This window comes from Scyliorhinus canicula, chromosome 7 (genome assembly GCF_902713615.1).
Source record: "Scyliorhinus canicula chromosome 7, sScyCan1.1, whole genome shotgun sequence".
Classification (NCBI taxonomy): Eukaryota; Metazoa; Chordata; class Chondrichthyes; order Carcharhiniformes; family Scyliorhinidae; genus Scyliorhinus; species Scyliorhinus canicula.
Genome location: NC_052152.1, coordinates 147,065,605 through 147,093,309, shown reverse-complemented (window position 1 = coordinate 147,093,309; position 27,705 = coordinate 147,065,605). Strand labels below are relative to the sequence as shown.

The window sequence follows — 27,705 nt, the reverse complement described above, 5'->3', positions numbered from 1 at the left end:
CACATCATGCTGGAATTCTGTTGGCCGTTGAAAGTTGCAACACGTTTGTATCATTAGAAAAGTATAAACAAGTGAACAAACCTGACAATATTAAATCCATTATCTTGTGTGTTTATTAAATCACATTCAGCAAAATCAATTTACAGAAAGAGACCCTGCTACAAACGGACAAAATAAAATCCAGTAACTAAAATCTGCAGCCGCTGCAGCTCAGTTATGTTTCCGTAGCTACGTTATCATTAAAGAAACACAAAAAGTATGATTTTGTGTGCAATGATCCACTCCTTACTGGATTCTCTTTTCTTTCTCTCGCATTAACAGTTTTCAGCTGTACAGAAGCAAAAAGACCGCAGGTGCTGCCAAACCTGCTGAGTGTTTCCAGCAATTCCTGCTTTTATTTCAGCTGTATAGACTGACAGCTGTTCACAGCTTGGACAGACAATTCCAAATGATCCATTCAATGGGCTGCAGAGCCCAGACAGAGCATCAGCCCACTTCATTGCTCATTCAATGAGTTTCAAAGAGCAAAGGGATACCATTTGTAGTATGTCAGTACTTTACATGACAATTTATTGGTAACGCACAAGGCTGGAAGCTATTTGCCGTCTTGCTCAGTCGATATTTCTGACAGGGTAATGGGCACTGATGCAGATTTGTCAACACATGTGTGATTACATTCAGATATGGCAACGGCACTGCATGTCTGCAGGCATAATAGATATAATTTTTTTGCTGGCTAAAGGCCAAAGCAAGTTCTTGTTTGGCCCTGTCAGAGAAAATGGGATCCAAATAATTGGGACAGTCTAAAATGCATTATGCCATTTTCAGTGAAGTTATGTTCTTTTTAATTGATTCAGCGACACCTGTTCATTTACGGTTTTAAAAATAACTTTTTTTTAAAATTAAAATTTAGAGTACCCAATTAATTTTTTTCCAATTAAGGGGCAATTTAGCATGGCCAATCCACCTACCCTGCACATCTTTGGGTTGTGGGGGCGAAACCCATGCAAACACGGGGAGAATGTGCAAACTCCACACGGACAGTGGCCCAGAGCCGGGATCAAACCTGGGACCTCAGCACCGTGAGGCACAGGGCTAACCCACTGCGCCACTGTGCTGCCTTTTAAAAATAACTTGCAGATAAACAATGTTACTTTAATTTTTTTACATGAGTTTTTCAAATTTGCACAATTTAAAAACATTTTCCTTTAATTTTTTTTCCAATTAAATGGATAATTTAGCGAGACAAATCCACCTACCCACACATCTTTGCGTTGTGGGGGTGAGATCCACGCAGACAGGGGGAGAATGTGCAAACTCCACATGGGTAGTGACCTGTGGCCGAGATTGAACTCGGTTCCTCGGTTCTGTGAGGCAGCAGTGCTAGCCATGTCACCCCAAAGTAGCACAATTAATTGAAACAAAAATGACAGGGAAAATCACAAATGGAAGCTCTATTTACAGCCAAGCATTCTATTGCACGGTACCAGATGTGTCCGATTTGACTCAGAGCAATGAGATGTGGTAAACCCATGCAGTATTCGGGGACACCATCTAATCAGATGGTCTAGGTTTCCTGGAAGGTGTGGCCCCTAAACATTGTTAGACATGTGCATTTTATCAAGATGATTAGTTAATCAAAGAGAGGAAAATCAAGTGGCTTTTCATTTCCTCTCGTAGAATTTACATAGACACTGTGGGGACACTAACAATGTATGACACATACACATTTCAGATGCTGACTGGTCCCAGTTATTAGTAAACAAAAGATAAAAAGGAGCGGTGTTCTGCTTAAACTTTTTCCTGTAAAATCTATCAAAATAGTTTGCATTTTAGTTGAATTTAGGGAGCAGTTAAGGAGCAAATCCAGACGTCCAAATATTTTTATATTAGTCTATTCAATGCTATTCACAGTTTTTCATGCTAAAGTGGTATGTTAATTGTGTACTAATATTTCCGAGCACTGAATTTATGAATAGGCCTTCATAATTCAGGATATTGGTTAGTACAGACGGCTGGGGGGGTCAACCTATATTGTCTCCTGCAGTATAGCTTTTTAGATGAGATTCCAACATTTTAGTAGTAATTTCTGGATGAGGTTGAAATGAGGGATGTATTTTTAATTAGGTAAAATATATTGAATGATGTTGGATTAGGGAAGGTTGAGTATTGCTTTTCAATTATTTCATAGAACCCAAACAGTGCAGTAGGAGGCCATTTGGCCCATCAAATCTGCGCCGACCCTCTGAAAGAGCATCCAACCTAGACCCACTCCACTGCCCAATCCTCGTAACCCACCTACCTTTTGGACACCAAGGGGCAATTTAGCACAGCCAATCCACCTGACTTTCACGTCTTTGTTCTGTGGGAGGAAACTGGAGCACCTGGAGCAAACCCACGCAGACATGGCAGAGAAGGTGGAAACTCCACAGTCACCCAAGGTCGGCATTGAACCCGGATCCCTGGTGCTGTGAAGCAACAGTGCTAACCACTGTGCCACCATGCTGCCCTGTTGTGATTTGGGCAAAGGTGTTGGGAGTAAAAGTTGAAATGGGTTAAAGTTGCTTGATGGGAATAGGAATGGATTTGTTTGGGAAAAAGGAGATTGACACATTTCATGGTATGTGGTTACACAACTGTAAAATGTGATAGAGATGGCATGGAGCAATGGACATTTAGATTATTAAATAGAATTTAGTAGTAGTATTAGACAAAACTGGGATAGGAATGGTTAGGTGGGAACAGGTTGAGGGTGCTAAGGGAAATGATGTTGGGGTCCATGGGTGAGATTAGAAAGGGTAGTTACTTGAAATATGTTTGAGATTATTAAAGTTGATAGGTAGGTATGAAGAAGAGATAGAGTTGAAACTCTTAGTTGAAACTCCTGTGCCACCGTGCCACCATAAAATAGGAGATGCCAACACAAATGTTGAGTTGAGCTTAAATTTATATGGTCACGAGATGTTAGGGGTTGTTCATGGTGGGATTAGAATTTTTTTTAAAGCATTCATTCGATGTGGGCATTACTGGCTGGGCCAGCAGTTTTTGCCCATCGCTAATTGCCCTTAAACTGGCAGTTTGCTAGCTTTGGAGTGCCTTTAAGAGTTAACCACATTGTTGAGGATTTGGAGTCACATGTCAGCCTGACCAGGTAAAGACAGCAGATTTTCTTCCATCATTAGACTTTTAATTCCAGATTTTTGTTGAATTCAAATCTCACCAGCTGCCGTGATCGGATTTAACCCAGGTCCCCGGAGCATTATTATGGGTCTCTGGGTTACTAGTCCATTGACAACACCACTCATCTCCCCGTAAATGTTCGGCCAAGGTAAGGTTGAAGTTTATCAGTTAATATGGAGTCTCAGTTATTGTAAGAGCTTTTAAATCATTAGAAACTGGATTAGGTTTTGGAATCTCAGGTGAAGATGAAGTTTCAGTTATTAAATGAATGGAGAGGATGAAAGACTCTTCATTAATGTTGAAGAGATGGATAATTGTTGTACTGCACATTAAAAATAAAGACTAAAGACATCTATATAAGTTTTCTACACAATGTAAGGCTGCATTGTATTTTTCTGATAAACGTACAGTAAAAAGTTGATCTGAGCTTGTTTCTGCTGTGTTATTAGTTAAGCAGAGATGTTTTAACAGGACACTGAACACACACCAACAACCAGGTGGATGTAATGAAATCAACATTTTACTTCCAATAAACATATATCAAATAAAGAAAATAGTTCAAAAGCCTGGTTTCCCCCCTTTAAATTATAATTTGGGAGATTTTATTTTCTCAAAATATTCCCACAAAGAAGCTGGTCATGCACTCCTTCTTGACAATTTACAAAGACTTGACTCCCCACAACAGCTCATCCGATTAAACACAGTGAATACGATCAGCATCGAGAGACAGATCATTCTGTTCACAGCCAGTATCCAGGACTTGTTCATTCATGATTTGGACAGTTTGAGGGCTGTTGGAAAAAGATGAGGATTTAGCAATGTGGTTTGTGTGAGTCTCCATATCACTTGATGGCGGCACCTTGGTTTCCTGCATGTGTGCAGCGGCTCCATGTAGCAGCACCTCATGACCCTGCTCGGGCTTGACCCTCAGGTAAGCTTTCGCTTTGTGATGCCTGGGTTTGCCCTCACTGTAATCAGTCACTCTGCATTCATAAGTGCCTTCATCTGAAGTTTTTATGGTGGACAACCGCAGTTTGTGCGAGATATTGCTTCCAACCACCTTCACAGCCTAGATGGATTAAAAAAGACAAAGCACGGTTTGATGAAGGGCTTAGAAAAAAGAAACGAATAAGAAATAAACTGATTTTCATTTAATAGTAACAGGGTAAATACTTGCTATGGTTACATTTCTTAAGCACAACAGTATACAACTTGAAAGTGATTTAATTTGGTTCAAATAAATTCACATTAGCACTTATGATTTTAGTTTTGATGACAAATGGATTGGCTCATTGAGGATTTCCACGAAGAAACGTTCCAATGAAAGCAGTATTCCAAATGATTCTCTTTCAACTCTGTTCAGTTTCGTTCAGTTATGGGAACGACAGTTACGTGGGGAGGTGCTCAATTCTCTGACTGTGCAAACAGCTTACATTTATAACTCATTTATTTTAAATGTGATGATGCTCCCGTTTAACTTGAAATGATTTCATGCAAGTATGTTGAGGATATATATGCAAGTATTCACATGGCTTAATTTTGATCTTTGATCATAAGCAAACTATATAAACAAGATCACTAAGATAAAAGCATTGATAAGTTGACAACAATGCATCATGAAAGTGTATCATGCACTCTTCTACATCGAGAAAGCATGGAGCGAGGACATTATATTTGCACCACCATGTCCATTCCTCCCACAAACATTGCACTATATAACCCATTACAAGGTCTGCCTGACCCACTTGGTCTCCTTTGTGAAACTATGTTAATTTTGTACTCCAGAGACCTGATGAAAAATCCTGGCTGACCATTCACTGCACTGAGGAAGTGCTGCACTGCTGGAAGTGCCAGCTTTCAGCCAAGGCATTCAGATAAGGCATTAAACTAAGACTGATCTTACCCTCCAAGGCAAGATGTAGCAGATCCCAAGACGCTATTTCAAAGAAAAGGAGGGCAGTTGTCCCCAGAATGATAGTTGTCATTCACCTAACATCACTGAAAGGTTTATCTGGTTGCCGCCATGTTACACAGTGACTGCATTTGAAAAGTGCTTAGTTCAATGTAAAGCACTTTCAGAAATGAGCATGGCCAATTCACCTACCCTGCACATCTTTGGGTTGTGGGGGTGAGACCGATGCAGACACAGGGAGAATGTGTAAACTCTACAAGGAGAGAGATCCGGGGCCGGGATCGAATCAGGGTCCTCGGTACCATGGGGCAGCAGTGCTAACCATTGCGCCCCAGTGCTGCCCAAGCCCCATTTACCAGATTCACTGTGTACCCTCCAAAACAAATTGATGATCTACTTAGCCTCATCATTTAAAATGTCATTTATTTTGTTGTATTTCCCTGCTGCCTTCCTTCACGTACATACCCTAACACAAACTAATTATTGTCTCTCTGTAGCTTGTGTTCTCACTGATTCTGAATAAAATCACCAACGAAGTGCAGATTTTAAAAATGATTTTCTGCAAGGAGAATCTGATCATTGAATTCAAGTGCCTTAATCATACTTGACAATGTTTTAGCTTCTGCCAAGGTCACTGGAGGGAGCCTTCCAACATCTGATTTGTGCTTTGATGTTTATAAGCTAGAACCTTTTAAAAATGTTCCCTGTATCTACACAGTTGTGATAAAGCTCTGACCTTAAGCAGGCACCGCAGTTCAGAGGTAATAAAAAAATATGAGCCGAGTAAACAAATCAATGTGAACTTACCCTAAACTCATTAGCTTCTCAGCTAAATCAATTTAAATGCATTGTCTATCGCCAGTAAAATTAATTCACTGCGTTCAGCTGCGGCTTGGAGAGATATTAAATCTACGTTCTTAAGGTGGTAGATGCTGTGAAGCGATCAGGGATTTGCGGAAACTTGCCTGTTGATAGTGAGATAGCTAGTTTCATGTTGTTTTTTTTAATTATCTGCCAACCTAACCCACAACACATTTAGTGTGCAGGAGGATTAAAATGCAATGAAAGATAAAGATTTTTGCTGCAGTGCCACTGTCCAAAGATATTCTATTGACATGAAATAAATGATTGGTTTAATAACTGATAAAGCTAGTGTAAAGTTAACAAAAATTCAGGGGTAGTTGTTTTAGGATTATACGCTTCCCCACCAGCGGGTTTCAAGGCCGTGGAGGCACATTAAATCCAGAGAGCAGCATGCCTGCCTGACTGTCCCTGCACCCAGGGATGGTGTCGAGCCGCCCACCTGCCAGTCGACCAATGAAGAGTCATAAGTGGGCAAATAATGACCACAAAGGCCTCGATCCCACTGCATCCCAGTGGTAGGACAGGCTCATGTCAAACAACCACCAGCAGGTTTGCCTGTGTGTTCTGATGGTAGGGTGGGGCGGGGGTAGGTCTCCCCTCACGGGCCCCCTGGACTTTGACTGGCTTTCAACTTTCTGGCTCGGGACTTCCTGATCCGGAAGGGCCCCACCCTCTACTGTATTAATTGCCAATTGGCCATTAAATGGGTGCAAGGCAGCCGATGTCCTGCATGGTGGACTCCCCAAGATAGGCAACCAACCCCCCCCCCCCCCCACATTTTAGTTGGGGAGGCGGGAAATCGGGCACCATCTCTAATTCAGCCGTACATCATTTCATCTTGCTTTTGTTAAATTTAATATTTAATATTAGAAAAAAAGAATCGATTAAACTCATCTTATTAGCCTGAAATTCAGTCCCTGGTCAGCTTCCCAACATGAAGGGTTGTAAAATTTTCAGTAAAGCATAGCCCTTCTTGTAAGACATCTCCATTTATCAGGAGGTATTAACATAGAATGAGAACGACAAGCAAGCAGGTCTGTCAGTGTCTGTCAAAACAGTGGTTGAGCTTTCTACTAAATTTAGAGTGGATAAAAACCTTTGTAAGCTAAGCCACATACATTAAGCATCCGTAACCACTGCTGACATTTTCATGAATAAACTTAGGGAGCGTAGTTAAGAATATTTAGTATGGGTTTTAAATATTGAGCTTTTTGTATTATGTGTTTTTTTATATCAGAGGGAAATCATTTGCCTGGGATTTGCAGACGTTGAATGGCAACTGCATTTATCCATTTTGTACACATATTGGGCCTCAAGGACATTCCCGATTGTCCTGATCTTCATAGTTCTGGTTCCCATAATACAAAAAGAATGTAGAGGCATTGGAGAAAGTGCAAGAATGATTTATATGGATTTTCGGAGAACAGAGAGTTAGAACCAGCAAGAAAGATTAAACAAATTGAGGCTCTGTCCTTTTGAAAAAGGAAGGTTTTTTCAAAATAAATTTGGAGTACCCAATTCATTTTTTCCAATTAAGGGCAATTTAGCATGGCCAATTCACCTAACCTGCACATCTTTGGGTTGTGGGGGAGAAACCCACGCAAAGTCGAGGAGAATGTGCAAACCCCACACGGACAGTGACCCAGAGCCGGGATCGAACCTGGGATCTTGGCGCCGTGAGGCAAGCAGTGCTAACCACTGTGCCACCGTGCAGCCCTAAAAAGAAAGGTTGAGAGGTAACCTAATGGAAGCCTCTAAAATGATGAAGCAGTTTCATAAGATAGACTGAGAGAAAGGGTTTCCTCCTGTGAAGGAGTCCAAAACTTAAAGGTGAGCTCCAGAGAAATATCTCCTCCCAGAGAACTGTTCAAATGTGGAACTGCTACAACAAGGAGTAGTTGAGGTCGAGAACAGACACATGAGAGAGAAAGGAGTAGAAGGATATATTGATAGTGTAGATGAAGTCAGGCGAAAGGAGGCTTGTGTGGAACATAAACGCCAGTATAAATTACAGTATGTTGTAAATTTTATGTAATGCTATGAAAAACTGTGTTTAACACACAATATATTCTTGGCTGGGATTATCCACTTTAGTGGAGCTCTGATGCATTTTCAGTTGGATGGGAGCTGTGAGGTCACATCCGCTATCACACATTAATATGACGACTCTTAGCAGGAGCCTTGAGCGGGGAGGGTAAAAAGCCAGAGGTTGTGGTACACATTAGTACTAACAATATAGGGAGAAGGCTGACGAGGTCCTGAGGGAGGAGTTCAGGAAGTTAGGTGCTAAGTTAAAAAACAGGACCTCTAGGGTTGTAATCTAAGGAATACGCCCTGTGCTGCGTGCCAGTGAGGCTAGGAATAGGAAGGTAGCGCAGCTAAATACGTGGCTAAAGAGCTGGTGTGGGAGGGAGGGTTTCAGATATCTAGATCTTTGGGATTTGTTCCGGGACAGGTGGGGCCTACAGAAGAAGTGCAGGTTGCACTTAATCTGGAGGGCACCAATATCCTGGCTGGGAAGTTTGCTAGCGTCACTCTGGTGAGTTTAAATAAATTTGACAGGGGGTGGGAACCAGAACAGTAGGTCAGCAGGTGAAGTAACTGAGGGAGAGCTAGCGACTAAGGTCAGTAAGAATAAGACGAAAAACAGGCAGGGAGAAATTGCTGAACACAGCGGTCTGAAATGCATTTTTTTCAACAGATAAGGCAGATGAATTTAGAGCTTGGATTAGTTCTTGGAACTATGTATTGCTGTTATTACAGAGACTTGGTTGAGGGAGGGACAGGATTGACAGCTAAAAGTTCCAGAATTTAGATGCTTCAGGTGGGATAGAAGGGGATGTAAAAGTGGTGGGGGAGTTGCATTACTGATTTAGGAGAATATCACAGGAAGGACATCTCAGAGGGCTCATGTAACGAGACAATACGGGTAGAGGTCAGGAATAGGAAGGGTGCAATCACAATGTTGGGGGGTTTACTACAGGCATCCTCGCAGCCAGCTGGAGATACAGGAGCAGATATGTAGACAGATTTTGGAAAGATGTAAAAACAACAGGGTTGTTATGGTGGGTGATTTTAACTTCCCCTGTATTGACGCCGACGCACTTAGTGCTAGAGGCTTGGATGGGGCAAAATTTGTAAGGAGCAACCAGGAGGGTTTCTTGAAACAATATGTAAATAGTCCAACTAGTGAAAGCCCCGTACTGGTATTGGGAATGAGCCCAGCCAGGTGATCGAAGTTTCAGTAGCGGAGCATTTCGGGAATGGTCAACATAATTCTGTAAGTTTTAAGGTACTTGTGGATAAGGATAAGAGTCGTCCTCGGGTGAAGATGCTAAATTGGGGTAAGGCTAATTACAGCAATATTAGGCAGGAACAGAAGAATTTATATTGGGGGGCGGCTGTTTGAGGGTAAATCAATACCTGATGTGCGAGTCTTTCAAATGTCAGTTGATTAGAATTCAGGACCGGCATGTTCCTGCGAAGATGAGGGATAAGTATGACAAGTTTATGGAATCTTGAATAATGAGGGATATCATTCGCAAGGTCTAAAAGGCTGAGAACAGTTAAAGCCCTTGAAGAATATAAAGGAAGTAGGAAGGAACTTAAGCATGGAATTAGGAGTGCTAAAAGGGGTAATGAAATGTCCTTGGCAAACAGGATTAAGGAGAATCCCAAGGCATTTTATACGTATATAAAGAGCAAGAGGGTGGGCAGGGAAAGGACTAGCCCACTCAAGGGCAGAGAAGGGTATCTACATGCAGAGCCAGAGGAAATGGGTGAGGTACTAAATGAGTACTTTGCATCAGTATTCACCAAAGAGGAGTTGATGGGCGATGAAGGGTGTGAAGATATTCTGGGTCATGTAGATATCAAAACGGTGTTGGCATCTTAAAAAGCATTAAGGTGGGCTGGCACGGTGGCACAGTGGTTAGCACTGCTGCCTCACTGCGCCGAGGACCCGCATTCAATTCCGACCCTGGGTCACTGTCCTTGTGGAATTTTCACATTCTCCCAGTGTCTTTGTCGGTCTCACCCCCCCCCCCCCCCCCCCCCCAAACAACCCAAAGGTGTGTAAGGTTAGGTGGATTGCTAAATTGCCCCTTAATTGGAAAATTAAAAAAAGAAGTAAATGGGGCTCTGTGTGGGCAAAATGCTTTCTGCAGAGGTGAGGTTAAACAGGAGTAGATGAATATCATGGAGTTCAGTTTAATTACACTTGAAAGAGAAGAACTAAAGATTTGCCCCTTGGATTTTTAAAAAAAGCTTTAAGGTGGCTAAGTTCCCAGGGCCTGATGGAATCTACCCCAAAAATACAGAGGACAGCAAGAGAGGAACTTGCTGGGGCCATGACAGAAATCTTTGCATCCTAATCGGTTACAGGTGAAGTCCCAGAGGACTGGAGAATAGCCAATGTTGTTCCTTCGTTTAAGAAAGGTAGAAGGGATAAGCTAGGAAATTACAGGTCAGTGGTAGGGAATTTAATGGAAAAGATTCTTAGGGACAAGATTTACTCACATTTAGGAAAAGAAAATGGACTTATTAGCCATAAACAGCAAGGTTATAAAACTATAGGGGAGGTTGTGTCTCACTAACTTGATTGAGTTTTTTGAGGAAATGACAGAGATGATGGAAGGGCAGTGAATGTTGTCCACATGGACTTCAATAAAGCTTTTCATTAGGTCCTTCATGGCAGACTGGTACAAAAGGTAAAGTCAGAGGAATCAGATGCAAGGTGGCAAGGTGGATACAGAACTAGCTCGGTCAGAAAAGACAGTAGTGGTGGGACGGTGCTTTTCTGAATGGAGGGCTTTACTAGTGGTGTGGAATGGAGGGCTTTACTAGTGGTGTGGAATGGAGGGCTTTACTAGTGGTGTGGAATGGAGGGCTTTACTAGTGGTGTGGAATGGAGGGCTTTACTAGTGGTGTGGAATGGAGGGCTTTACTAGTGGTGTGGAATGGAGGGCTTTACTAGTGGTGTGGAATGGAGGGCTTTACTAGTGGTGTGGAATGGAGGGCTTTACTAGTGGTGTGGAATGGAGGGCTTTACTAGTGGTGTGCCGCAGGGATCAGTGCTGGGACCTTTGTTGTTCGTAGTGTATATATAAATGATTTGGAGGAAAATGCAGCTGGTCTGATTAATAAGTTTGCGGATGACACAAAGATTTGTGGGGTTGCGGACAGTGAAGAGGATTGTCAGAGGATACAGCAGGATATAGATTGGGTGGAGATTTGGACAGAGAAATGGCAGGTGGTGTTTAATCCGGATAAATGTGAGGTAATGCATTTTGGAAGGTCTAATACAGGTGGGCATTATACAGTAAATGGCAGAACCCTTAGGAGTACTGAGAGGCAGGGAGATCTGGGCGTACAGGTCCACAGGTCACTGAAAGTGGCAAAGGTGGATAAGAAGGTGTGCAGCATGCTTGCCTTCATCGATTGGGGCACTGAATATAAAAATTGGCTGCAGCTTTACAGAACCTTGTTTAGGCCACATTTGAAATATTGTGTGCAATTCTGCTTGCCACACTACCAGAAGGATGTGGATGCTTTGGAGCGGGTACAGAAGAGGTTTACCAGAATGATTCCCGATCTGGAGGGTATTGGTTATAATAATAATCTTTATTGTCACAAGTAGGCTTACATTAACACTGCAATGAAGTTACTGTGAAAAGTCCCTAGTCGCCACATTCTGGCACCTGTTCGGGTACAAGGGGAGAATTAAAAATGTTCAACTTACCTAACAGCACGTCTTTCGCGACTTGTGGGAGGAAACCGGAGCACCTGGAGGAAACTCACGTAGACACGGGGAGAATGTGCAGACTCCGCACAGTGACCCAAGCCAGGAAAAGAACCTGGGACCCTGGTGCTGTGAAGTCACAGTGATACCCACTATGCTACCCTGCTGCCCAGTATGAAGAGAGGTTGGATAAACACAGATTGTTTTCACTGGAATGACAGAGGTTGAGGGGTGACCTGATCGAGGTTTACAATATTATGAGGGGCATGGACAAAGTGGATAGTCAGATGCCTTTTCCCAGGGTGAAAAAAACAGAAAATCTAGAGATTTGTGAGGAAAGTTCTTTTACACAGAGGGTGGTGAGTGCCTGGAACTCACTGACGGGAGAAGTGGTGGAAGTAGATACAGAGCAGTGTTTAAGAGGCATCCTGATGAATACATGAATAGGATGGAAATAGAGGGATACGAAGCCCAGAAGGTTTTAGTTTAGACAGGCATCATGATTGGTGCAGGTTTGGAGGACTGAAGGGCCTGTTCCTAAGCTGCACTGTTCTTTGTTTCCATTGCCTGTTTCAGCAAGTGTGTTAATTCACATAATGAGGGTGGATAACTCCGGGGCCAGCTGAATATAGGGCCGATGCTTTGTCTCCCTGCCATTTTAAATTCATGAAGACAGGCAGTTAAGTTGATCTCTCCACAAAAAAAATGAAATCTCTCCTCTACCTGGCTTTTGCTCCAGCAACATACTCATATACCCACTGCCCGACCTTGCGAGGGCACAGGTTCTGTCAGTGTGTCAGACAGCACATTCCTTTTCATTTGTATGCCCTTGGATATGCCCAAACACTGGGAGGCTTGTGTATTCCACAAACCCCTCACGTCAGGATGTGGCAGGCAACCACAGGCCCCGATCGGTTGGATTTGTGCCAGAGTGCCAGCTTGTTGCCAGAAAATATTCAGAATGATGTAAAGCTGAAGGGATTTATTTTCACTAGGGTTTACAATACTGACACAATCCTGATCTCCCTCCAACTTGACCAGCATCAACATCCAGCCATTAACACCTTGATTTAAAAATTTGCATCCTTCATTATAAATCCCTCCATGACCTCTTCTCTCCCTATCTCTACACTCCAGCAGTCCTGCAACCTCCCAAGAACTCTGCATTCATCCGATCTGTCCTGCTTTGCATACCTGATTTCCTTGCTTTGTTATTCATGACCCTGTCTTCCTCCTGGGCCCTAATCTCAGAAACTCTCTCCCTTAACTCTCTCCCTCTCTTCATGATACGGATCAGAGCTGTTTTAGTTACTCCTTATTGGGCTCAGCATCAAATTCTGTCCGATAACACCCCTGTTAAGTGCCTCGGGTCATTTTCCTCTGTTAGAGGCATTGCATAAATGTTGTTACATTAAATGTGCTCTGTGGTTAACTCCTGTTGCCCATTCTCTGCATAATACATCAGTGAGATGAAGCTTTACAATGGGAGTGAACCTTGATCTGAATATTTAATATACAGCCTGTGTGTTCCGGAATTATGATGCAACATCACAGTATATGTTCATGGACATCTACGAACTGGACGTGTCATGATGTGAAAATGTGATAATAAAGGTAATTCCGCAGTGAACAGCGCTAGAGAATGATTTAGAATTCACACGCCTCATATTTCACATTTCAATTGATTTAAAAGAATTTACAATCTTTGATTTATTCGATTTCTCGCATCTTTCACACTTGATAATAAATTAGGTAAGAAAATGCACCGTGGTGTATTGTACTGACCATTTCATTAATATGATAAAGACTTCAGATAGGTCTTGTGAAAATTTAATTACTGAGCTTTTTTTTTATTTTGCTTTTTCAATAAATATAGAGAAGAAAGTTTTAATTCTTGAAGTTGGCATTAATTTTAAAATTATGCACCTTACTTGTTCCCTACTTGCTTAGATGATTTTCAGTGCCCTTTCTTCTTAATTTGTGGAATTCAAGGAATGTTGTGATTTGAAACCAGAACAGACCCCTCCAAAACATTTATTTCCTGGCAACCTGCGTGACGTCTTACGAACCCAGCACTCACCAGGGGCGCAATTCTCCCAAAGGGAGACAAAGTGCCGACGCCGGAGTGAAAACCGGAGTGTTTCACTCCGCTGTCGGAGGCCTCTCCATGCCCCCTATTCTCCCACCCCCAGGGGGCTAGGAGCGGTGCCACGTCAATTACGCGCGCCGGACCTTGGCGCCCGCATCAAGGCGGCGCCGCATAAATCACGCGGCCGGCGGAGCTTAAATGACGTCACCCGCGCATGTGCAGGTTGACCGGCTCCAACCCGCGCATGCGCGGTTGCCGTCCTCCCCGTGGGTGCCCCGCAAGACATGGAGGATTGATCTTGCGGGGCAGCAGAGGGAAAAGAGTGCGTCTTTTAGAGACGCCGGCCCGACGATCGGTGGGCACCGATCGCGGGCCAGACCCCTCCTGAGCACCCCTCTGGTGCTCGATCCTCCCTCCCCCCCCCCCACATGCGGTGTTTGCGCGCTGTTCATGCCGGCAGTGACCAGGTGTGGTTGGCGCCGGCGTGAACTGGTCGGATTGGGCAGGCCGCTCGGCCCATCCAGGCCAGAGAATCGCAGCTCGACCGTTAGAAACGGCGAGCGGGGATTCTCCGAGCGGCCTGTCGTAAAACGCAACACGCCGTTTTTGGGGGGGGGTGGGAGAATCGCATGCGGGTGCCAGGGCGGCGTGTCCTGAATCGCCCGGCATGCCCACGATTCTCCCACCTGGCGTGGGGGTTGGAGAATAATCTCTGATGTGAAGGCAATGCACTTATTGACCACTAGATGGCATTAAGATATCACCAATCACATTCACTGGTTAAATCTATTTTGTATGTGATAGAATTGCAGACCCCGATTACCACAAATCCTGCAGCAGAGTGCATTTGTGGATATCACAGGCATCAATCAGTACATCCAGAGTGTTCTGGGTTAACTGCAACCTCGGAGGTTGTCTATTAATTCATTGTCCAAGAACGAGAGCGGACCACCCTGACTAATTAACTCAAGTGCTTGGAAAATTGTTCACACAAGTTTCTGGGCATGAGGTGAGCTGCATCAAGAACTGCAGCATCTAAACAGAGGAGCGAGAGAGTATTGAGGCCTCTTGTCTCACCTGGAGGTGGGCAGCTCCCTGTGGACATTCGCCATACTTCAAGAGACAGTTCACTCAACAAAAGATGCGTAAAAGAGGCTAGTGTATATGTGTGTATACATACCATTAATGTTGAGCCAGAATCAGCATGTCTGGTAATTCTAACTCCACATTCAGGTATTTCAAAGGACCATTGATAAGGCTGCTGGATAACCAGAGATTGTATGCAGCACAAGCTCCAACAGATCTTTAGCCAGTAGGGGAGGAGGGTCCAGCAACAGGTGCAAGTCCCTTTTTTCCCACATTTAAATTGGACCAGCAGTGCTTTCAGCTTGCAGTCCAGGATGTCTATTAACAGCATGGTCACTGCTCTTCGCAGGGTACAATACCTGGAGTGGGAGTGGGCCTAGATAGAGTGCTCTTTCCGAGGGCGGTGCATTTCAAAGCCCGTTTTTCAGAAGACGTTCTCTAATGTCATTCCTGCGTGCAATTCCTGGCTGATCCATCCCTAACTTCCCTTCAACTGAGTGGCTTGCTGGACCATTTCAAGAGGGCATTTTTAAAGAATCAACCACGTTGCTAGGGATCTGGAGTCAATGTCAGCCATACCAGGAAAGGATGACAGATTTCCTTCCCTAAAGGACATCATTAGACTTGTAACCCTGGGGCGGGATTCTCCGTCAGCAGGATCCTCCGTTTCACCGGTAGTGTAATCATACCTGCAGATAGCCCAACGATGTGGGAGTGGCCACAATGGGAAACCCCATTGGCCGGCTGCTGGGACGGAAGATCTCGCTACCGGCGGTGGCGCACCACGCCAGAAAATAGGTTACGGCGGCACGGAGAATCCCACCCCTGATTTTTATTGATTTCAAATTTCACCATCTGTAGTAGTGAGATTCAAACCCAGGTCCCCAGAGCATTACACTGGATATCTGGTTACCAGTCCAGTGACAATCCCACTACGCCATTGCCTCCTCCTGCAGTAAAGTGCTCTGGTATCCAAAGGTTGCAGTACAATGATGTGTGTAGGTTAGTGGCGGTGCATTATTCCTAGACATTCACTGAAATGGAAACCAATGTTAATTCTCCATGCAACAAGGGAAGGGAATCAGGATAAAGGCAATGTGGGATTTAACTGCAAGGTGAGATGGATCACTGCGGGGACGAGGGAATTCTGAGTGCCTCACGGCTTGCTGTTCATGTCATCCCTCACACCAGGGAGGAGTGTCATGCTGTGGCGAGAGTAAGCCCGTGATTAAGCTCCCAGCAGCACCATTATCTGAGGCAATGTCAGACAGGCTTCGCTGTGTTGAGTTTCACCTGGCAACAGAACAGCGGGAACAGGGAAGCTGGTACTTGAGTCTGTCGTAACAGGCGACAACAGTTTGCACCCACAGAGAGACAGGAGCCCATGACACAACCTACTAGCTACAATAAAGAACTCAATTAACATTCACTAAGATTAAAGGAATAGGGGGTTTTGAACACGAAGAAAACTATTTGCATCAAATCATCTTGAAAAAAGGTAATAACTGCCCAAACTGTAATTAAAACTGATTTTTGCCTCAATGCATAGTTTATTTCTTTCATGTACAGTGATATGACATTATGCCAATAAATTTTCATTCCCGGTAGCAGCTGCCGTCTGCAGCACTCATATCTCCACAGGAACACCACCAGCTGCAGCTACTACAGACGGAGCAATGTCCCGCTGTCCGTCTTCTGCTGTGACGTTCACCTGGGATTAATCCCTTGTTCGATTCTCCTGGTGCACAGGGGTTGGGGAGGGAGAAAGGGATCACGTGACTCGGATCGGTATTTGACCATAAAGAGGTGGTAAGCCAAAGGGGGGAGGGGGTGGGGGGAGCTCAAAAGGGAAGGAGAAAGTGGGAGGTCCACAGAGAAGGCAATGCAGAGGACACTTTGTCGTCCTCTTAACCAGGAGCAAGTGAACAATGTGTAGGGCAGCACTGTTTAGAGACAGTAGGGGAGCTAAGTAGCTTCTGAAGGAAAAGAAAGTGATTAAAGTTTTCAACTGTTAGAATTTTTCTGTTCTCAAGATTTCGGTTAGAGTTACGCCATAACAAATACAAAACTGTTTCTTGTATTCCAACCACCGCCACTCCACTCGGGGTTTGGCAAACCTCTCAGAGGATTATTAAATTCAATTCACAGTGTGGAGATGATGAAATAAACTTGTAATAACAGATAATAGGCCTGGACTTTCATAGGGTCATGGAGACTCCGCAGAGCTTACAAACTAGCGGGACGCAGATGGGGAAGTCCCACAGACCAGAAGTTTACCAAAAAAAGGGTGGGGCTTGAAACCTAAATTCAGTGTTGATTTCAAACAGACTCCCTTTTGGCTGCTGGAAGGGCCCTAGGCTGCGGTGTGAGAATCAAAAAATTATGGAGTAGATGTAAATATTCTTGAAGGGCAGAGATGTGACTGAATAACTATTGTCATGTAAAGTTATTTAAATCATCGGTCCTTTCAAAAAAAATTAAAAATCAGCTGTAGCTGTCAGTGAGGTTAACAAAAACTTCATTCAATCAGTTTCAATAGCTGCTTATTGACATTTCCCTAAGGTTTCTTTCTGAATGCTTGGCTGATTACCAAAATCTAGAACTATCTTGGCAGGGAATTCCGAGTTCACAATTTGATTGATAGTTTAAAGAGGTTAATTAAAGGATTAGGTGTCTTTGATGTGGAGTATGAATATAAATTTGTTTGTATTTATAAAAGGTTAAGCTCTTGAGATTTTTTTTGAAAAAGCATTGAACAGGCTTTGATGAATATTTTAAACTATCTACTCTGTATAGTGAAAACTGTATGAGAATAAATTTAATTTCATCTCCACGTGGCTTCTAAGGTCTGCCCAGGATGGATACTGGGTGAATTGGCATAAAGGGGATAAAGAGCCTTGAAGCATGGATAAGGGGTGAGGAACAGAAGGCCTAAAACCTTATTAAAAAACTGGGATGAAGTTTCCGAGAATCAAGGTGGGTCTTTTCTCTCGTCACTTATGTGCTCAGCTGACCAGAAGGCTCATCAGCGGACCTGATTCTATCCTGCATCCGTCTCCCCAGTGCAAGGATTGCATTATTCAGGAGGCTTTTTACTGAGGTGCGTGCAGTGAGTAGGGAGATTTCCTGACTCAAGCAGTTCGTCTCAGTAGCACAAATCCAGGCCTGCATGTCAGATGCCCCCTTTTCATTTTTTGGGTAAGTTACACATCACGGGTCAGGAATCAATCTGGGGTTTTCACACAAATTATGTAGATTGCTGTGCAGCTGGTCAGATAGTCAGTTTTTAAAAATTCAGTGGCTCCTGACTGTACTGTCCAAGGCTCATCTCTGACCTTTAGGATTGGGCAAGGTTAGAATGCGAGATCATGTTCTACTTTTCACCTAGACAATTGACCTGAATTGTAATAAAACTACTCAATTGCATTCTATGACACTTATGATGTAACACTTAAATTTGACTGAATTTGTTGATCTTGGCAGTCACCATCATGGGCATTGGTTTGGTAGATCTGTGCTTGATACTAACAGTCACTTTAATAACAATAATAATCTTTATTGTCACAAGTAACACTAACACTGCAATGAAGTTACTGTGAAAGTCACCCAGCCGTCACATTCCGGCGCCTGTTGGGGTACACTGAGGGAAAATTCAGAATGTCCAACTCACCTGACAAGCACGTCTTTGGGATTTGTGGGAGAAAACCGGAGCACCCGGAGGAAACCCACGGGGAGAACTTACAGATTCCACACAGACAGTGACCCAAGCCAGTTATCGACCTGGGACCCTGGCGCAATAGTGCTAACCACTGTGCCGCCCACTTGGAGGAGGATGAAGGTGTTCTTCCTGCATTTCCTTTGAAGGGATGTGATCTTAGACAATAGTGAGAAGCACCCGGGGCCTTCTCTCAGTTGTAGGAGTATATCAACTCTGCAGCTGCCAGAGATATTAAGAGCAGGCACCTTCGCAAGTTTTGTCAGCTTTTTTCCTCATTAGAATGTGGACTCATATCTCCACAAACTGTACCATCTAACGTCCAGGGCAAATAACTCATTGGAATGAATCGAGTTGGAATCGTATTTCCGACTTAGATTCTTAAATGGGACTCAAAAGCTATAACACTTGTCTCATTAGCTCACTTGTAAACCTCGCAATATTTAAGAAGAATTTATATGGGCATTTGAAATGCCTTAGCATACAAGGCTATGGGCCAAGAGCTGGAAATGGGATCAGATAAGTACTTGATGGCCGGCATGGACAATGGGCCAAAGGGCCACTTTCCATGCAATAAAACCTCTTATGACATCAACAGCTGACCTCAATGAAAACCAGAGATTGAAAACCAATGAAAACCAAAGATTAAACATGACATTAGGTAGGTTTATCAATGTTTATTTGATTGTTTACATATGACTGTAAATTAAATTGCTTCTAAAATTCTTCACTGGACTGTACCTTCTTATAATGCAAACAAACGCCTGTAGAATTTGAGTATTAATGGAAATATAACTAGACGCAACAGGAGATATGCACAGATGATGGAAAATTGCTGAAACTCACACTTATTTTTGTTGCATCCTTTCTAGACTCATCATGAGTAGAAGCTTTCATCTGTTAAAAGAAAGGCAGACACATGATATCAAGAGTGAGACAGAAATAGAGGGAGAGAGAAAACAAAAATAGCACTTTTATGACTAGTCAATGTTTTCAATAAAAAGTCCCAATCCAAATAGGTGAAAAGCAATCTCAGGTACTCTTATTAGACAACATAGCAGTTCAGTAAAGTTCCTCTCTATTAGGAAGAAGCCAGTCATGTAATTTAATGATCTGTCCAAAACAATGCATATGGCTTTATTCATTGTCACATCCTGCATGTTAAATAAAGGAGAATAGACAGTTTACATCATGTTACATATTGGGACAATGTGATGATGTGCAAAAGTGTGAAAGAAAAGCTCAAGCTGTTTATTAAATGTTATTGCAACCCAAAGACGTGCACCCTCGAGGTCTTCCTTGTGTATCGATAGCAATCCAAGCCTGTAATAGTAATGATAACCTCAGACTTCAAGGGAGCTGACCCTTGTCTACAAAGTCAGAGATAAAGGCAAAGACCAAATGCACCAAGGACTGTCACTGTCACTGAACTTTTCACAATGTGGCAGATTTCTCCCCGAGTGATCGCTCCCTCCAGATAGCTCTCTCCATTGTTATTTAAGTGCAGGGGAAATTTTAAAGCAGCGCTGTTACTGCATGTGACCCACATTCAAGAAAATCCTATGGTTCAAACAATTCATTAATTATAGAGAAGACCCTTGATTTAACAACACACAGTGCGCAAAAAAACAAGACCTTGAAATTACACTGAGCAAATGGTCTTGGGGGGGGGGGGGGGGGGGAGCTCGATGTGTTATAGCACAGGCACAGCAAGAGCAGGTGCAGGAGTGTTTTGCAAAACATGTTGCAGGTAAAGTCAAAATGAGCTGAGGCATGAAATAAAATAGTAAAACCTGGCAGCATGTAATTTCTAGCTTCCTGAATATTTTACCCAGTGATAATCCCTGCTGAAAATAGGCTGTTAATGATTGTACTAGCTCAGCTCAGATCAATACCCTTTGGTCTGTTTGGTGTCATCCTTCACAAAAGCCAGGCCTACTTTCTTCTCATTACAACATCAGACTGCTTCCTGGATCAGTCCCGTGTCCTGACCTTAGTCACCTGCCTCTGGCAACCAGTGCCAACTCCAGATCATCTTCTTCGTAACGATTCGTAGTCAGACGCGTTATCCATTGCACAACTGGCCCACCGCGCTCTTCCTTGTAAAGATAACCTGGTATCTGTCCTAAACCTTCCTTTCACAACTCTGAAGCTATGTCCCCTTCCCCGGCTGCCCTGTTGGATTGGAATGGAGTACTCTTGTGTTTACATTACATCAGTGGCTACATTTGAAAATGTACTCCACTAGTTGTAAAGCACCTTCGGACATCCTGAGGTAATGGAAGGCACTATGTCGTTGCGAGTCTTTTTTTCCCTCCTTTCTTTAACGCCTTAATATCCATGAGAAATATTTTGCAGCATCTTTTCTTGAAGGGGAACATTCATATTTATTAATTTTTTTCCTCGTGACTCATGACTACATTGACACCGAGGTGCTTCTGGGCTTGGCTGCCCTGTATCTGTTGGGATGATTAGAGCTGCTTACAGCAGGGACGACACAGTGGCACAGTGGTTAGCACTGCTGCCTCAAGGTGCCGAGGACCTGGATTTGATCCTGACCATGGGTCACTGTCCTTCTTGAGTTTGCACATTCGCCCCGTGTCTGCGTGGATCTCACCTACACAACCCAAAGATGTGCAGGGTAGGTGGACTGGCCGCAATAAATTGCCCCTTATTTGGAAAAATATTTAAAGAAAAGAACTGCTTACAGCAATCCAAATACTCCAAAATGGATGGATGGAAGATTGTGAGCCTTGAATTTGTGACACACATGTTTGTCACACAAAGCTCTCATAATCAATTACCGAACAGAAAATATGACAGAGAGATGAACCAATTAACACCACCGGACTTTCAAATTCCCCTGTGTCACATTCTATGCCATCCACAGAATCCACGACCCTTCTATTTTACCTTTCATGGGCAATATGGTGGCACGGTCATTAACACTGCTGCCTCACTGCGCCGAGGATCCGGGTTCAATCCCAGCCCCAAGTCACTGTCCATGTGGAATTTACAGATTCTCCCGTGTCTGCGTGGGTCTGACCCCACAACCCAATAATATGCAGGATAGGTAGATTGGCCACATCAAATTTCCCCTTAACTGGGAAAAAATAAGAATTGGGTACTCCAAACTTATGTTAAAAATAGATATTTTACCTTTCAGTCCCAACACCACCCTTTTGTCACAGATTATTCCAGGTAGACACTCTGGCAAGCTCTCTTTGTAAGAAACTGGCTGCCTCTTCTGAGTTCTGCCTTCCTTGATCCATTCTCACTGAACTGCTAACTGGCCAACTCTAGCCCCCACCATGTCAGCTGACTTTGTATATAATTGCCTCTCTTCCGATACTCTGGCTCCTGCTTTCCAAATTGCCATTATCACCCCACTCAAAACAAAACCATGCCCGGCCACCCTGTCCTCAAAAGGTTTCCACCCCATCCCTAACCTCCCTTTCCTCTCTAAAGTCCTTAAAACGTTTCGTCACCTCCCAAATCCATAACCATTTTTGCCACAACTCCATGTTTGGATCTTTTCAATCAGATTTCCACCCCTGCAACGTGCACCAGAATGACTCAAAGGTCACAAATTGCATCTACTGTGACTGTAAACGTGGTACAGCATCCTTTCATCATTTTTGTCAATCTTCTGCTTCACAAGCGAAATGATTAAATGCTCAGAAGGGTAATCTAATGAATTGGCAGGTTATGCTAAGGATTTGAGAACCTGTTGAGGATGAGGCGTTCTTGTCGCATTATTAGGGAGCCCTGCGAATATGTACCAACCTTCACTTGCATGCAAATGTAGGTTCAGTTTGAATGTGATCAAAGAGTCTGCTCTCAGCTAATGTTTAAACATTTAAAAAATAAAGTTTACAATTTAAAATTTAATTTTACATCAAATCCATTGGGCGCGATTCTCCGCCCCCCACACCGGGTGGGAGAATAGCGGGAGGGCCTCCCAATATTATTCACGCCCTCCCGCTATTCTCCCCCCACGGCCGACCCACGCCTCTCTGAGGCCGATGGGCCAAGCAGCCGGGCCTTCACTCCCGTTTCAACACGGCAGCAAACACACCTGCTCGCTGCCGTCGTGAAATGGGCGCCAGATGCCTGTTTGGGGCATCTGGGGGCCCGATTGGCACGGCAGTACCACGGCCGTGCCAAGGGGGCCATGCATCCGTAACGGATGCACTCTTTTCCCTCTGCCGCCCCGCAAGACGTGGCGGCTTGAGGGAAAAGACGGCAACTGCGCATGCGCGGGTTGGCGTTGTCCAACCTGCGCATGCGCGGCTGACGTCATCGGCCGCCTCAGCCGGCGTGACGCTTGACGTGCGGCCTTGATGACCGTCGTCAAGGCCGCACCACCATGATGCATGGGGCCGCGCTCCTAGCCCCGCCCGGAGGGGAGAATCGGCCCCGGAAGTGGGCATGAAGGCTGCTGTGGGTCACGGCCTGTCCCCTGGCAGCCTTTACGATTCTCCGCATTTGCGGAGAATCTCGCCCATTAGCTTTTTAAAATGATGGTGAAATGTGTTTCTGAAGTGGGTCATGTCACAGAATCATAGAATTTACAGTGCAGAAGGAGGCCATTGAGTCTTCACCGGCTCTTGGAAAGAGTACCCTACTTAAGGCAACACCTCCACCCTATCCCTGTAACCAAGCAACCCCATCTAACCTAAGGGCAATTTAGCATGGCCAATCCATCTAACCTGCACATCTTTGGACTGTGGGAGGAAACCGGAGCATCTGGAGGAAACCCACGCAGACACGGGGAGAACGTGCAGACTCTGCACAGACAGCGACCCAAGCGGGAATCGAACCTGGGACCTTGGTGCTGTGAAGCCATAGTGCTAACTACTATGCTACCGTGCTGCCCCAATGTCGATAAAACTCAAACTGTAACGAAAATAAATAGGATGTCAGCAAGGTTAAACCCGGAATGTGTGGCCCAACATCCCCCACACTGATCTCACGCTGTGCAAACACTTCAGCATCTTCACTAGTGGGCGATGCTTTGAATTGCATTTTCCCAGTTGAAATTAAAATCACTTATTGTCACAAGTAGGCTTCAAATGAAGTTACTGTGAAAAGCCCCTAGTCACCACATTCCAGCGTCTGTTCGGGGAGGCTGGTACAGGAATTGAACCGTGCTGCTGGCCTGCCTTGGCCTATTTTCAAAGCCAGCGATTTAGCCCTGTGCTACAATACTGGCATGGAGTTCTGTTCTGGATTGCGAAACGTGGGGGTGTCATTTGCAATTTTCCCAGAGATGGACAGTTAAGAAGCCGCCTCCAGGAGGCACATCTAATTAATGGCCGACCAGTGAAGAAGCAGGTCCAATCAGAGGGTCCACTGCGATGTCTGGATGGCAGCACCATCTGAGGATGTGGGTACTGCTGTAAAAATGTAGCGATTGCTTATGGTCGCTGCTCTTAGGCCTTTACCTGGATGGCTTGTAGCCAGAACTATCATAGACTGATGTGTTGGAATGAATGTGAGGAGGCACTAAGAGGGCACCTCTTGTTCAATTCTGAGTTCTTGTCTCAGTGCAGCGGCCTGTCTGTTATCGGTAAAATCTCCAGCATGGCAGAAACGCTCTCTCAAAATTGAGCCAATAATGGGCCTAATTGACTACTTGGGCTGGCAGCCTCTTTTGCATTCACCCCAACTCCGCCAATGCTGTCAAGATACAGGAACCCATAGCCGTTGCCTAGCCGAACTGATACTCTCATTTCCAATCATCATTTCCAAGGGCTTGTTTAGCACAGTGGGCTAAATCACTGGCTTGTAATACAGAACAATGCCAGCAGCGTGGGTTCAATTCCTGCACCAGCCTCCTGAACAAGTGCTGGAATGTGGCAACTTGGGGCTTTTCACAGTGACTTCATTGAAGCCTACTCGTGACAATAAGCTATTATTATTAACTTTGTTACTGGTCCCGCCTCCTAATGTGTCTCACAGAGATTGGGAAAATGTAGCTGTTCATAGTAATGTGAAGACATAGCTGCATTACACAGACACACAATGGCCTATCACTTCTTTTCACTTTTTAAAAGATTGGACCATTAAGTTTGAGGCCCAGATTTTACAGTCAGTGAACATGCTGGTGAGATCACAACTGACTGCGAAGATCGCTGAGCCTTGAGCTGTCTGTGTCCTCCCAGGCAAGATATCCCATCCATACTGCAGCAGCGAATCATCAACGCAGTGACCAACGGGGAGCACTGGCAAAGAACAGTAGTACAGCGGACACTCCCCCTTTTACGACACCAGCTATTGTGTTCAGGTAAGAGTTTAATCATCTCAAAGAGGTTCAGTGGGTGAGTGAGCATGTGGCTGGGTGATTGAGTGAAAGGGTTGGGGGCTGGGTAGTCATATTTGTGGGGTGCCATTATGTGTCGATTTGAATGGTAGATTGGTTGCACTGTTAATCGCAGAGTTACACCAGAGATTACACAACATAACAATTATAGAGCAAATATCTGGGTAAGTAGCACATTTCTAGCTCAAGATTCCAACATTGCGGTGCTCAATGAATGTAAGAAACATTCTTGTAGTGTCCCGGCAGCACTAATCAGCCCATCAGATATTTAAACTTCCTGGACAATTACAGTACCTGAGCAGGCATCGGGGCTTCCGATAGACCCTAAAACCCGACATTGGCGGACACCTCCACATTTGGGCCTGTTGGCATCGGAAGAACTGGCCCAATGACATTTTATTTATTCGCCGTTTGGACTTTAACTGCAAGAACTTCAGTAGAGGGGACAAATCTCAATGTCAGTTTTCAAAAAGCTACAAAGAGTTACGGTACATTTTTATGTTATTTTGATTTTCTCTCTATTTCACTTTAGGAGAATGTTGCTATTTTGCACAGCAATCAGTGACTAATTCATCACGGGAGCTGCTATTGAGTTGTCGCCAAATCCAACAAAATGATACAGCCAGAGTGTAGAAAATACTTCACAAGCGGAGGACCTTATAAAAGACAAAGCTCTGCGGTGTGAAAAGCCATTTGGTATGTCAACCTAACCCCTTTCACAATTGTCTCATTCTCACACACTTCCGTGCACTACCTCAATTCTGTGTTCCAAGCTACTTGTGGATCAAACAGATTTATTAATATCTCTATAATCCTGTGTAGCTTTTCCTGACGAGCTTTGATCAATTTCTTTGTAGATGTGCCTAATTGACCCAGAATTCAGCAGTCTCTCTCCAGTTCTCTCTCTCTGGGGACTATTCCATTTATCCATTTTAGAGGAAAACAAATGCCTCAAATTACTAAATCACACAAGAGAGCTTGTGAATTCTGTAACTATGTAGTTGAGTTCACTGTCTAACTTAAATAATCCGATGAGCAATGTAGTTGTAGTTTTTAAAAATACGTGTTTATTAAAGTTTTACATAATAACAAACCATCAACTAAAACACAAGAATGCAAAAATTACAAACAGCAACACACAAACAACAAAGAAGGCCAATTGACTTAAACACTATGGGTGGAATCTATCGGCCATGTCCGACTTGAGATGTAACGAGACCGGTAAATCTCGCAAGGGGCCGCTGCGCCATGATCTGGATCCCGCCCATTGTGGGCAGGATCCAGATTTGGATAATCAAGTTTCACTTGAATATGTCGAAGCTGCTGGCGATCAGCAGCACCACCCACAGCTGCAGATTGTTTCACTGACCTTTTGGAATTTCTCCAACTGGAGAAGATTAAGTACGCCATCCGAGGGTTGGAGGAAGGCTTCCTGGATACTTGGGGGCAGTTTGTTGGCCTGTTCCAAAACCCGTTTGAGGCCAGCAACGAGGAGTAAGTTAAGAATAAAAAACCAAGATAGATGAGGAACCAAAGGGCTGCGCAACCCGGGGTGGGGGAGGGGGGGGCAGAAGGAAGGTGGGGAAACCACAAAAGAAGAGAAGAGGAGGGAGGGGGTAACCCCCCCCTATTTCCCTGAAAATATAAATAAAAGCAAAACACAGTTGAAGCCAAAGGGAGGGGGGTGGGGGGAAGGACCATAGACCGATCCAGAGGGCAGAGAAATGTATATAGGGTCAATTTCATGAAAGGCAAAATAAACAACTCCGTACAACAAAGTAAATTAATGTGGGTAAGAAATGTGATGTATATATACAATTGTTTATAAATATGAGAAATGCCAATAAAAAGATTTTAAAAAGAAGAATATGTCAAAGCTGGATCGACCAGTGCTCAGGACCCAACGGCCTTGCCTCAGAGACCCTCAAAGCAATATCCACCTAAGGACTAGCAGTGAGGCAAAGGCAACAACGTCCGCCTCTCCCGCAAAATTTACTGCCAGTGAATCTGAAACCCCAAATGTGATATGGGACAAATTCCAAACAGAGTATCTCCAATATGGGGCTAAAAAATGAAGCCCAGAAGTTGGCAAGTTTGGGGCAAGACCACAACATATGCATATGGTCAGCCGGGGCAGGTGAACAACGATCACATCTGGCCTCAACATAGAACATAGAACATAGAACATAGAACAGTACAGCACAGAACAGGCCCTTCGGCCCTCGATGTTGTGCCGAGCAATGATCACCCTACTTAAACCCACGTAACCCGTATACCCGTAACCCAACAATCCCCCCATTAACCTTACACTACGGGCAATTTAGCATGGCCAATCCACCTAACCCGCACATCTTTGGACTGTGGGAGGAAACCGGAGCACCCGGAGGAAACCCACGCACACACGGGGAGGACGTGCAGACTCTACACAGACAGTGACCCAGCCGGGAATCGAACCTGGGACCCTGGAGCTGTGAAGCATTGATGCTAACCACCATGCTACCGTGAGGCCCCAACGTTGGGAAAAAACCCACTCAACCTCTCCATTGTCAAGTGTGTCCTATGCAGCACCTTGAACTGAATTAGGCTCAAAAGGGCACGAGGACGTAGAGTTGAACCTGTAAAGGGCCTCCCTCCAAACCTCGCCAGTAAGTGTAGGGCCCAGCTCACGCTCCCATTTCACCCTTACCCTGCTTAGTGGAAAGGGATTAAACAAAAGAATATGGCCACATATGTCTTAGATAGACCCCTTGCCAGGCCAGTCCAAGAAGAACATATTATTCAGCAAGGAGCAGAA

At 44.3% G+C, this 27,705-nt stretch overlaps 1 protein-coding gene across 1 annotated transcript in view; it reads right to left on the bottom strand.

Moving 5' to 3' along the window:
• Positions 1-95: 95 nt before the first annotated feature.
• LOC119969441 (V-set and transmembrane domain-containing protein 2-like protein) overlaps positions 96-27,705 on the bottom strand; it is a 97,280-nt gene continuing 69,670 nt past the window's right edge. Inside the window, exons 3-4 of the mRNA XM_038803076.1 lie at positions 19,433-19,483; positions 96-4,249 (exon numbers count right to left, since the gene is read on the bottom strand). Of these exons, the coding sequence (XP_038659004.1) occupies positions 3,875-4,249; positions 19,433-19,483 (426 nt within the window). The 3' untranslated portion in view covers positions 96-3,874. The remainder of the gene's footprint in view (positions 4,250-19,432; positions 19,484-27,705) is intronic.